Genomic DNA, 12,958 nt, shown 5'->3' with positions numbered 1-12,958 from the left:
AAGTACTGGAATTCTGTAAACTGCAGGAGGGTTGGTATCTTCGTTAGGAAGACAACAAAGGTGATTTTAAAAGACTTAGAAAACACACAAACAAATAGTTAGCATAGTAAGAATGCAGGAAAATAGGAGTAGCAGGAGGCCACTCAGCTCGTCAAACCTGCCCCGCCATTCATCATGGCTGATCTGCCCCAACCTTCATCTCCTCTTCTGTGCCAATCCCCACAGTCCTGGACTCCCTGATCTTTCAGAAAATTGTCTTCTTTCTCTTTAAATACATCCATTCATCTTGCCTCCACAACCCTCCAGGGTAGAGAATTTTGGAAATTGACAATGAAAGAACATGTATACATTTCAAATTTGGATGGTGTTTGAGTTGGGGAGGATATGGCAGTGTATTGAGAATATATTATGAATAAATAAATATATTCTTCCTTCAACTTAGGTGAAGTTCAAAAGTTTGATGTTTCTATCGAAGCCCCCAATGACATGGTTCCGAATACAGAACCATTGATGCTCATCAGTGCTCAAGGTAAGTTGTTTGTGGTGATAGACCCAGTCCTGTCAGAACTGAAGAGACAAATATATTTCTAAGTCTTATCTGATCTGTTCATGCTAGAGCATTCAGAGTTGCCTAATTTGTACTTTCCATCTCAAACATACTATAAGACCAGCACTTGAATCGAGATGAAAAGTTGGAGAGGAAATTTACAAGATTGCTATTCCACAGGTTAAAACTTTTGTCCATCAAACTCAAATGATGCACACATTGGCATTTTTCTCTTTATTCTGATTGGAATATGGTTCTGTAACAGCTTACTGCTTTTACTTTTCCTCCTCTCAGTGACTTCTGTCTACTTCTCAATTTAAAATTATATATTTAATCACTATTTTGGTCATTAGGATACATTTTTCACTTCCATTCCCCTTCTGGCTAGAAATCTGTCACGTAGTTATCTTGTAGACAAGTAAAGATGAATTCTTATGAGATGAAAAATCCCAGAATGATGAAAATCATTTCCTGGATATACATTCCAGGTATGTCGCTCAGAAAAATATTCATTGCATGTGTAACAAGGCCTTTGACAAGGGCTCGCATGGTAGGCTGGTCTGGGAGGCTGGATCGCATGGGATCCAGAGTGAGCTAGTCAATTGGATACAAAATTCGTACAAAATTTTGGGCGAAGGGCCTGTTTCCATGTGGTGTAAATCCATGATTCATAAGAATAAATGTTCTACTTCATGCTTTGGATTGAAAACTACCAATTAACGCTTTACTTGACTGACCTTCGAACACTTAGGAGTGTTGATATTTAGAGTGACCTTGGGTTAGAGTTCCTTTGTGGCATCACAGGTTGATAGGGCAGTGAAAAAGGCATTTGGTATGCTTGCCTTCATAGGCCGAGGCATTCGAGCACAAGGGTTGGGAGGACATGTTGAAGTTGTACCAAAGATTGGTTAGATTGCACTTGGAGTATCAAGTACAGTTCTGCTTGCCATAATCCAGGAAGGATGTGGAGCAATGGAGAGAGTGAAGGAGAGATTTACCAGGATGTTGCCAGGAATGGAGGGTTGTAGTTTTAAGGAGGGATTACATAGGCTTGGTTTCTTCTCACTGCAATGTAAGAGGCCAAGGAGTGATCTAATAAATTACAAAAATACGAGGGACACAGACAGGATAGATAGTCGGAATCATTTTTCCCAGGGCAGGGGTGTCTGAAGCTAGAGGGCACTGGGTTAATGAGAGAGGGGAGAAATTTAAATTCACAATGGGTAAGTTTTACACGCACAGGATGGTTTATATTTGGAACGAGCTGCCAGAGGAGGTAAATATTGTTACAATGTTTTAAAAGTCATTTAGACAGGTGGTTGAACAAGCAAGTTGTGGGAAATGAGCCAAATGCAGGTAACTGGGATGAGCGCAGATAGGCATCATGGGCAGTGTGGATGAGGTGGGGTTTAAGGGTCTGTTTCTGTGCTGTATGTTTCTATGATTCAATGATTTATGAGGTTTTGAGCATTTTCTCTCCAGCCAATTGTCAATACCTAACTCTTTATAAGGTACTGACAAAACCTGACAAGATGTTTCCTGGACTGTTTCAATGTAACTGTGTTCTTTCAACATATCCTTGTTTTGTTGGGCAGATTTGAGGCACTAATGGGCATCTTAGGAACATAGAAAAACTACAGCACAATTCAGGCCCTTCATTTTACACTATACAAATGATTCACTTCTCTTCAAAAGGCAACCAGTTTCTGGGTACTTCTGCAAATTTCTGAAGTAATTTTATTTAAGTTATGTGCTTATGAAGTACATCAGTATGGACGTTGTGATGTCCTGATCTGTACACCAGCTTTGGCCTGGCTAATATTTTAGATTGTTTTGCTAAAGCTTTAATGAAAACAGAGATTTTCCACGTTATCTTATGAGATAGAAGGACATCATTTCAGCACAGAGAATCCATGCTGGCTCACAGAGCAATCCCTTTCCCCCAGTAGTGTTTTACTTAACTTATTCTTGCCACGTTCCCTATAATTCCGCAACCTATGTACACACTGGGGGCAACTTACAGTCGCCAATTAACCCTCCAACTCGCATATCTTTAGGACGTGGGAGCAAAATGAAGCACCCAGGGAAAACCCATATGGTCACAGGGAGAACATACAATCTCCACAGACACAACGCCGGGGACACCTCCTATGACCCAGCCATTCAAGATTTCTTTATTAGTCACATGTACATCGAAACACACAGTGAAATGCACGTTTGCGTCAAATGCCCTGGGGGTAGCCCGCAAGTGTGGCCATGCTTTCGGCGCCAATATAACATGCTCACAATTTCCTAACCAGTATATCTTTGGAAGGTGGGAGGAAACCGGAGCACCCGGAGGAAACCCATGCAATCACGGGGAGAATGTACAAACTCCTTACAGACAGCAACCGGAATTGAACCTGGGTCGCTGGCACTGCAATAGTGTTACACTAACCTCAACACTAACATGCCTGCTCATTAATTTCTATTTCCCTTCACATCTTCATTCAGTTCTCTGTTCTTTTTGATAAGAAAATTCTGTTCACAAAGTACAGAAAGAAATCAGAGTTTGATCAGTAGAAAGCTTTTGGGGGTGCGTAATCAGAGGACAGTCTGGCGGGCCAAGATATGTTTTTTATCGCTGCAACTTTTGTGATCTGTAACACACTGCTTTTGTAAACAGACATATGACCTTGTAAACACCATTGCAGTGATCAACATGGCCATGTGATTTGGTTTGTTGCTTTATATTTTTCCAGAGATTTCTTGCATAGTCTCCATGAAAGCAGCAAACAAATCAGTCTGCAAATTCTTGTCATCCTGAGTTTCATGTATTTATTTACTTGAAATAAAGTAAATTTCTCTTTGTTACAAATCTTAGTATGTTTTGGTTTTCTTCAGGAATCAATATCACCTGACAGGTGCTAGAAACAGATTCAACAAGAACTTTAAGAGAAGGACAGATATTTGAGACTGATGGGGAATCTCTTGCTCCAAATTACCACCTCTTATGCAACACTCTATAACAAGAGTGCAAATGGAGATGTTAACAATCATAATCTTATTAAAAGCGGCCTACCTACTTAAAAAAAATCATTTTTATTATCCTGCTGAAGGAAAGAGTTTCTCAAAGATTCATTAACATTTTGTTGTATCTTATTCTTTTAGAAAATGTATGGATTGTGGAATTACAGAATGGTACAGTACAGATGGAGATTTTTGGCCCATTGTCTTTGTGCTGCGTCCTAGACAGAGCTATCCAATTAACCTTAATCTCCCTGCTTTTACACATTGCCTCTATACTTTTCCCTTCAGCTGTTCTCTTTTGAATACTCTTGAGCAATGCCTTCCTCATCACAATGATCCACCGCATAAAACTGGAGTAACTTTCAAGTTGCTTCCTCAAAAATTTATTTCCAAGAGAATGAAAGAGATTAGATTTCTATGTGTAAATGCATGGAATTGCTTTTGAGATTTGGTGATACTCCATCAATTATATCTAGCCTTGTATGTATATATTTGGATATTTGACAGGATACTCTTTATTTTATCAATAAAACAGGAAATCTTTTGGCTGAAACAATTGAAAATGTCATCGAAGCAGCGAATCTGAAACATCTAATCAGAGTACCGACTGGATGTGGTGAGCAGAACCTGGCGTCAATGACCCCAGTGCTGATTGTTACAACGTACCTGGACAAAACCAATCAGTGGACAAAGTTGGGAGTGAACCTCAGAGAAACTGCAGTGAAGAATATTCAACAAGGTACACAGCACCTCTGTTTTATGTACATTGTTTAATGTGAAAAGCATTTTTGAAAGAAATGGTATGTAAACAGTTTGAAAGTTGATGTATGACCACAGATGTTCGTTTCGAGCTTCATACTGGAGGTTACGTTGTGCGTCAGGGCAACAATGCTTCATCTTAAATGTTGATAAAAGCAATAGATGGTGGTCATGTGGATTGTCACGAACCAGCAACAAAAGAAACACACTGAGCATGATTTAGTGTTAAAAACTATTTTATTAATTACTACTTATGATAATACGTAAAATAAAAGTAAAAATGTTAGTATGTTAGAATTCAAAAATGTTAAACCTCGAACGTTAACCCCAAAACTAAACTCTTCGTGTGTGTGTGTGTGGCAAAGTCCCAAACTCCAAGTTCCGGAATGGTTCTTAAAGTTCAGTTCTGCAAGCCATAAGGTGAAACATGAGCAAGGGCTTCTTCAACAACCACCGTTGTCAGAAGATAAGACGTAGATGTAGAGAACATAGGGAGAGTAAATATGAAATCCAAATGTTCCATGATGGAACCCCAAACGACACTTCAGTGTTTACTCGGTAGTGACTTCCTCACCTCGAAATGCATCCGAACCGTGGTCGTCCACACACAAATACCTGTTTCCTTCTACAGGTCAGCAACAAAGTGAACTCCACCGGATTACTTCCAACTTCCATACATGGATTTCAGTGGCAAACACAGTTATTGTTTCTCATCCATCGATAGAGAAAACAAGCAGGCTGGTGTTCTCTCTCTCTCTCTCCTTCTTCTTCTTCTGACCTCTTCAACAACGTCATTATGTCCTTTATCTTCTATTGATGTAAGCACGCCACACACACAAACACACACACTCTCTATCTTAAAGGGACTTTCACTGAGTCCGTAACACGATTCACCAAAGGCTGAGACCGAAAGGTATTTGGACATTAAGGAAATGAAGGGATGTCAGGACTAATCAAGGAATTTGATGAGGTTTAGGATCAGCTTCAATCCTACATGGCAGACTGGCCAAAAAAGGAAAAATCAGTCAGGATCCAGCGGAGAATGACAAATTGGATCCAAAGTTATCAAGAAGCAAAATGTCATGGTTGACAGTGAAGTTCCAGAGCTTACAGTATCAGTCCCTTGCTTTTGCAATAATATATTAATGATCTAAATCTAAATGTTGGGGAAAATTCTGCAAAATGTAGCATGTACATTGTCAGCAAGGAGGAAATGCACAAATCTTTAAAGGTAACAGATCATTGTGGTTAAATATGGGGTGCAGCCTTTATTAACTAAAACATAGGATATAAGGGCAGAGAGGGTGTGCAAGAACTTTATGTAACACTGATACCATATTTTAAAGATAGCATACAGTCCCAGTCACTGTATTCCAGGAACTTTGTGATTGAACTGCAGGGGATATTTTAAAGATATTGCAGCACCGAAAAATATAGCTAATTAAAAGATTGGTTAAGGTAGGTTGTTTTCTTTGGAACGAGGAGGCTGAGTGAATACTTAACTGAGGTGTGTAAAGTTATGAGAACCCAATCTAATTAGGAAGGACCAGTTTCTCTACAAGAGAGGTCAAAACCCAGGAAGTATTGATTTAGAATAATTGATAGAAGGGCCAGAGTGATTATGATTTTTTTCATTTCACACCTGAAAGAGCAATAGAGGCAGAAACCTTATAACCCAATTAGACAGTACAAAATGTGTAGTTGAAGAGCTGTAAGCAGCAAAGCTGAGCTCCAAGTCCTGGAAGGTGGGATTTGGTTGAAGATGTCTTTTTCAACAATTGTAGTCACCAGAGCCAAATGGCCATCTACTACATTGTAAATTTACTGCCATTCTTAATGATTGGCAGAGTAGGCTTGAGAGATTTTCTGGCCTATCCCTCTGTAATGTTCTTTGAGTTCTTTTTCGATTATACTTTCTACAATTCTACATTCTGCAACTGAGTTTCTGTGGCACAGAAATGAATGTGCCTCTGCAGGCACACAATAACTATGCTCGGTTTCAGGATTTTCACCATCTTGGGGGCAGAGAATTTCAAAACCCTCCAAATAAAGACATTTCTCATTGATATCTTCTGTGGCCTCTTATACTGAAACCTAACCTTACCTGAGGGAAAGTACTGAAAAATGAGAGACAAAGCCTGTCAGAAGTCCTGAAACCACTTGCTCCTTATGCAATCTCCAAACCTGTACGCTGCTTCTTAGGTAGTTCACATTTCTTGCTTTTATAAAGTCTCAGAATTTATTATATTGACTTTCATATTCTTTGCATCCTAATGTCAGATTATGACCAGGCCATATCTCTCCTAATTTCTGACAGACTGATGTAAGTTGAATTCCCCGTATCCAGGTAAAACCAGCCAATAAATTTTATTGGTCCTGGGCCCACAGCAAAAAAACAATTGGGAACTCCTCCTAATGCCCAGGCTGTTGCCCAATGCTGAATGGGACTTACAAATGGTCTGGCCTTACCTTTGCACACTGTGCCATTCTAGAGTGTGCAGAGGGAAATAACAAGTCATTGAAGGGCTATTGTTCCATCTCTGGGAGGAGTCATGAAGGGTTGATTAGTGGTGGTTGGGTTGGAGTCTTGGCTTGGGGAGAGGGATGGTTGTGGGTGTGAGTCATGGGAAGAACAAAGGGAATATCTCAGATGGGGTGGGTTATTGGTGAGTAAATGGGTTATTGGGGGCACTTACCAGCACATTAAGCTTCTTTGTGTGTGTAACGTGTTGTAAATGGTGAGACTGAAGGACATCCCCAGCAGGCCAGATTACATGAATGGAATGAGAATAACTAATCCAAATGATGACAGGAAGAACTGGCCAGTTTTGACAGAGACAAAAGGAAAAATGAAACTCGAGTGGGAGGATTCAATGTTGAGTCTAGAAGGCTGCAACATGCCCGGTTGGACTATGAAGTGTTGTTCCTCATGCTTGCTTTGGGCCTCATTGTAACACTGTAGGAGGCCACAGATAGAAAGGTCAGAGTGCGAGTGGGATGGTTAATTTAAGTGGCAGGGAACCAGAGGTGTTAGGGGCACTCCTGTGGGCTGAATGCTCCACAAGTGATCACTTAATCTGTATTTGGCTTTCTGCATTGTAGAAGTGACCACATTGTGAACCCAGAGTGCAGCACGCTAAATTAGAAGAAGTACAAGTGGATTGCTGCTTCACTTGGAAAGATTGTTTGGGTCTCTGGATGGTGGGAAGGGAAGAGGAGAAAGGGTAGGTGTTGCATCTCCTGCAGTGCATGGGTAAGTGATGTGAGATGTGGAGAGATTGGTGGGGACAGAAGAGTGGATCATGGAGACACCAAGGGAGCGATCCTTTTCGAAGCTGAGTGGAAGGAGAGTCTAGCTGTTTGTAGAATCTTGTTGGAAGTGGCAGGAATTGCAAAGGACAATCTGTTGATTGCAGAGGCTGATGGGATAGAAGGTAAAGACCAGGGGAACTGTTCTTGCTGAGTTCAGGATGAGACGGGATGAGAGCAAAGGAGTGGGAAATAGATGAGATGTCATCAAGGGCTCTATGATAGAAGGGAAGCCATGGTTCAAGAAGAAGGAAGACATTACAGAGGCACTTCAGCAGAACGTCTCATCGTCAGATGAGAGAATGGAATGGAGTCCTTACCAGACACAATTTAAGAGGATGATGAGACTGCAGAGATTATTGTGACCACCGGGTCATCAAAGATTTTCAAGGTAGGAAAGGGGAAAGATTATATTGGCAAACAGGAACTACAAAGCGAAAGTAGGTGACAGTTAAAAAAGTGAAGATTGAGAACATGTAGTTCACAATGATCAAGGTGTTGGGGTGAAGGATAATTACAGTAATTGCAGGGCAGGATACAAATTAGGATCCAGTTGAGACTCATAACATGGGCTGCAGGAGGAGATGGTCCATGAAGATCACCAGCACCGGATGTGGATACTTCAAAGGTGACAAATGTATCTGTGCAGCTGAGGTGATGTCAGCAGACAAGGTATTACCGTAAATATGTACATACAATTAACTGTATAGTTTCAATATGTAAATAGTTTAATGAAGGTATAGTTCTATTTCCTCTTGGAGGGGATGCAGTATAATGTGGGTATAGAAGTGGAACATATCTCATGCCAGAACCCTGATACAATGTTGTGCTCACACATTGAGTAAAGGGTGTGTTGGTTAGCCTGCTCCTGAGTCCGAATGTTAATATCACTGCAGTCGTGTTGAGGAAACCTATGACACAACAACTGATGACTTTAGACTCGCTTCTGGGTCAGAAATCGCATCTTCAATGCAAACGTGATTTGAGAGCTTAAATGAAAAGTCAAATTGTCAGTATGGTGTAATTCAGCATGAAGGAGCATGTAATTACCTTTTGCTTTGGCAAAAAGTTCCATTTTCATAAACACAGTGCATATAAAAACAGTGGTACTTGTCTAAATTTCTAGACACATGTTTTCTCAGCATTTTGTTTCTCTGTTTGGGATTTCCAGAATTTGTAGATTTTTGTTTTATTTAACTCAGGTTATGTCCAAGAACTGGCGTATCGCAAGGAGGATGGTTCTTTTGCAGCATTTTTAAGTCGACCATCCAGCACATGGTACGTTCAAACTGACTTTTAAATGTTCCCTTTCCTATCCGGGTATGAGCTGAATTTTCAGAATGTCGTTCTATGAAGTACCTTAGTAAATTACTGATGCCACTTAGGAATAAAATGCCCATTCAAATGATGTTTGTTCAGAGAATGCTTTGCCAGTTGTATAAAATGCGTAAAATTGGCTCAAAATTCTCCGACACTAAACATGAAGAATGAATCTTTTAAGAAATATGTTTTAAGTGCTGTGAACCAATTCCACTTGGATAAAATTATGGATTGTCCTTTGAAAATAACAGTTGGTTGCCAAAGGGTAACAAGAATGAATCAACATCCACAGTGGTGTTGATGAAGTCTCAATGCTTGACTTTTTTTTTCATTTGGTTATTTTTAATATTTTGTCATTTCATTATGTTTGTCATCTTTCATGTTCTAAATTTCTCATTACTTACATGTGCCAGGCAGGTGGTACAGTAAGAGATCCTATTTCCATTTCTGGACCAGGGTTTTAATGCACATATTTAGAAGATATTAGGTTAGAGTTTACAATGAAGGATAAATTCCTACCCTGGGATTTTTATCAAATAAATTTATGTTGCATTTCTTTCAATGTAGGTTGACTGCCTATGTGGTTAAGGTGTTTGCAATGGCACATAACTTGATCACAGTTGAGGCAAATGTACTCTGTGGAGCTGTAAAGTGGCTGATATTAAACAAACAGAAACCTGATGGTCATTTCAAGGAGGATGCTCCAGTGATGGCGGGATCGATGACTGTAAGTAAAATGCCATTTTTACACTTTGCCACTTTGTGAAAAACAGAACTGGAAGATAATGCAACAGAAAAAAAGGATATTCAGACCAGTGACACTGTGGCAACACTGAAAAGTCAGACAACTTCCCATTTATTTCACGCTCGCACCCACCCTCTAAGTGAAGTTGTTCCCCATCAGATGACCCTTTAACATTTCACCTTTCACCCTAAACCTGTGACCTCTAGTTCTAGTCTCACCCAAGATGAGGGGAAAAAGCCTGCATGCATTCACCCTGTCCATACCCCTCATAATTTTGTATACCTCTGTAAGATCACCCCTCATTGTCCTGAGCTCCTAGGAATAAAGTCATAACTTGTTCAGCCTTTCCCTATAACTCAAGTCCTCAAGTCCCAGCAACATCTGTGTAAATTTCCTTTGCACTCTTTCAAGCTTATTGATATCTTTCCTGTAGGTAGGTGACCAGAACTGCACACAATATTCTAAGTTTGGCCTCATCAAGATCTTATACAACTTCAACATAACATCCCAACTCCTGTACTCAATGCCCTGATTTATGAAGGCCAATGTGCCAAAAGCTCTCTTTATGGCCCTATCTACCTGTGATGCCACCTTCAAGGAATTATGCATCTGTATTCCCAGGCCCCTTTGTTCTACCACACACCCCTGAGCCCTACCATTCACCGTGTAAGTCTTACCCTATCTGGTCCTCCCAAAGTGCATCACCTCACACTTGTCTGCATTAAATTTCTTCTGCCATTTTCAAGCCCATTTTCCCAGCTGGTCTAGATCATTTTTCAAGCTTTAATAGGCTTCCTTGCTGTCCATTATGCCCCTAATCTTGGTGTCACCTGCAAATTTGCTGATTTAGTTTACCGCATTATCATCTAAATCATTAATATAGATGATAAACAACAACGGGCCTAGCACCAATCCCTGGGGCACACCACTAGTCACAGATCTCCAGTCAGAGAGACAACCATCTTCTTCCACTCTCTGGCTTCTCCCGCTAAGCCAGCATTGAATCCAAATGACTACTTCATCCTGAATGCCAAGCAACTTCACGTTCTCGATCAGCCTCCCATGTGGGACTTTGTCAAAGGCCTTGCTAATGTCCACGTAGAAAACGTCCACCACATTCCCTTGATCAACCTTCCTGGTAACGTCCTTGAAAAACTCCAGAAGGTTGGTTAGACATGACCTGCCACGCACATAGCCATGTTGACTATCCCTAATTAGGCCCTGTCTATCCAAATACTTATGTATCCTGTCCCTCAGGATACCTTCCAATAATTTACCCATGACTGACATCAGGCTCACTGGTTTATAATTTCCTGGCTTATTCTTAGAGCCTTTCTTGAGCAATGGAACGACAATCGGTATCCTCCAGTCCTCCAGCACCTCCCCCGTGGCAATGGATGTTCTAAATATCTCTGCCAGGGCCCCAGCAATTAGGGTGGATAAATCCCCAGCCTTCCACAAGGTCCGAGGGGACACTGGTCAGGACCTGGGGATTTATCCACCCTAATTCGCCTCGAGACAGCCAACACCTCTTCTTCTGTAATCCGGATATGGTCCATGACCTCACCACTCTTTTGCCTGAGGTCTGTAGATTCTATGTCTAGCTCTCAAGTAAATACAAATGCAAAAAATTCACTTAAGATCTTCCCATCTCTTTTGGCTCCACACATAGATGATCACGCTGATCTTCAAGAGGACCAATTTTGTCCCTTACTTTCCTTTTGCTCTTAATATAGCTGCAGAAACCCTTGGGATTCTCTTTCATCCTGTCTGCCAGAGCAGCCTCATGTCCTCTTTTAGCCCTCCTGACTTCTCTCTTAAGTGTTCTCTTGCATTTCTTATCCTCCTCAAGTCTCTCATTTGATCCTAACTGCCTATACCTGATATGCGCCTCCTTTTTCTTTACCAGGGCCTCAATATCCCTTGATAATCAAGGTTCCCTAAACCTTTTAGCCTTGCCTTTTATGCTAACATGGACATACAAAATCTGTACTCTCAATATTTCACTTTTGCAGGCCTCCCACTTTTCAAGCAGCTCTTTGCAGGAAAACAGCCTATCCCAATGCACGCCTGCCAGGTCCCTTCTGATGCCTTCAAAACTGGCCTTACTCCAGTTTAGAATTTTAACCCTTGGACCGATCCTATCCTTCTCATAATTGTCTTGAAACTAATGGAATTATGATAACTAGATCCAAAGTGTTCCCCTGCACTCACTTCTGTCATCTGCCCTGTCTCATTTATAAAAGGAGATCCAGTATCACACTCTCTCTAGTTGGGACATCTACATATTGATTAAAAAAACTTTCCTGAACACATCTGACAAACTCTATCCCATCCAGTCCTTTTACAATGTGGGAGTTCCAGTCAATATGTGGAAAGTTAAAATCACCTACGATCACAACTTTATACTTCCTACAACTGTCTGCAATCTGTTGACAAATTTGCACCTCTAAATCCTGCTGACTATTGGGAGCTCTATAATATAGTCCCATTAACGTGGCGATCCCTTTTTTATTTCTCAATTCCACCCAAATTGCCTCGGTAGTCAACCCCTCCAGCATGTCCTCTCTGAGCCCTGCCATGACATTTTCCCTGATGAATAGTGCTTCCCCTCCCACTTTAATGCCTCTTCTCCCCCTTTAATACCTCCCCCTCTATCATGTCTAAAACTATGGAACCCCGGAACATTGAGCTGTCAGTTCTGCCCCTCCTGCAACCAAGACTCACTAATGGCTTCAACATCAGAATTCCATGTACAGATCCATGCTCTGTTCATCTGCCTTACCTGCAATACTCCTTGCATTGAAATAGACGCTTCTCAGAACATTAGTCCCACCATGCTTAACCTTTAATTTTCATGGTCTTAACATCTACTTTCCCCACGCCCTACCACTCTGGTTCCCACCCTCTTGCAACTCTAGTTTATAGACCCACCCCCCGAGCAACACTAGCAAACCTTCCCGCAAGCATATTGCTCCCCCTCCAGTTCAGGTGCAAACTGTCCTGTTTGTACAGATCCCACCTGCGCTGGAAGAGGGCCCAATGATCTAAAAATCTGAAGCTCTCCCTTCTGCACCATCTGCTTAGCCACGTGTTAAACTGCATTATCTTCCTATTTCTTGCCTCGCTAGCACGTGGCACAGGTAGCAGTGTTGAGATCACCATCCTGGATGTCCTGTCTTTGAACTTAGCACCTAACTCCCTGACTCACTTTTTAGGACCTCATCACTTTTCCTGCCTAGGTCATTGGTACCAATGTGTGTCACGAC

The 12,958-nt window shown here is 41.2% G+C and overlaps 1 protein-coding gene across 1 annotated transcript in view; it reads left to right on the top strand.

Annotated features, from left to right (window-relative positions):
• Positions 1-12,958, top strand: part of LOC127585095 (complement C3-like) — a 91,421-nt gene that overhangs the window by 52,850 nt on the left and 25,613 nt on the right. The window contains exons 23-26 of the mRNA XM_052042288.1: positions 443-529; positions 4,092-4,295; positions 8,827-8,902; positions 9,512-9,671. Of these exons, the coding sequence (XP_051898248.1) occupies positions 443-529; positions 4,092-4,295; positions 8,827-8,902; positions 9,512-9,671 (527 nt within the window). The remainder of the gene's footprint in view (positions 1-442; positions 530-4,091; positions 4,296-8,826; positions 8,903-9,511; positions 9,672-12,958) is intronic.

Source organism: Pristis pectinata, chromosome 31, assembly GCF_009764475.1.
Source record: "Pristis pectinata isolate sPriPec2 chromosome 31, sPriPec2.1.pri, whole genome shotgun sequence".
NCBI lineage: Eukaryota > Metazoa > Chordata > Chondrichthyes > Rhinopristiformes > Pristidae > Pristis > Pristis pectinata.
This window is presented reverse-complemented; position numbering and strand designations above follow the sequence as displayed.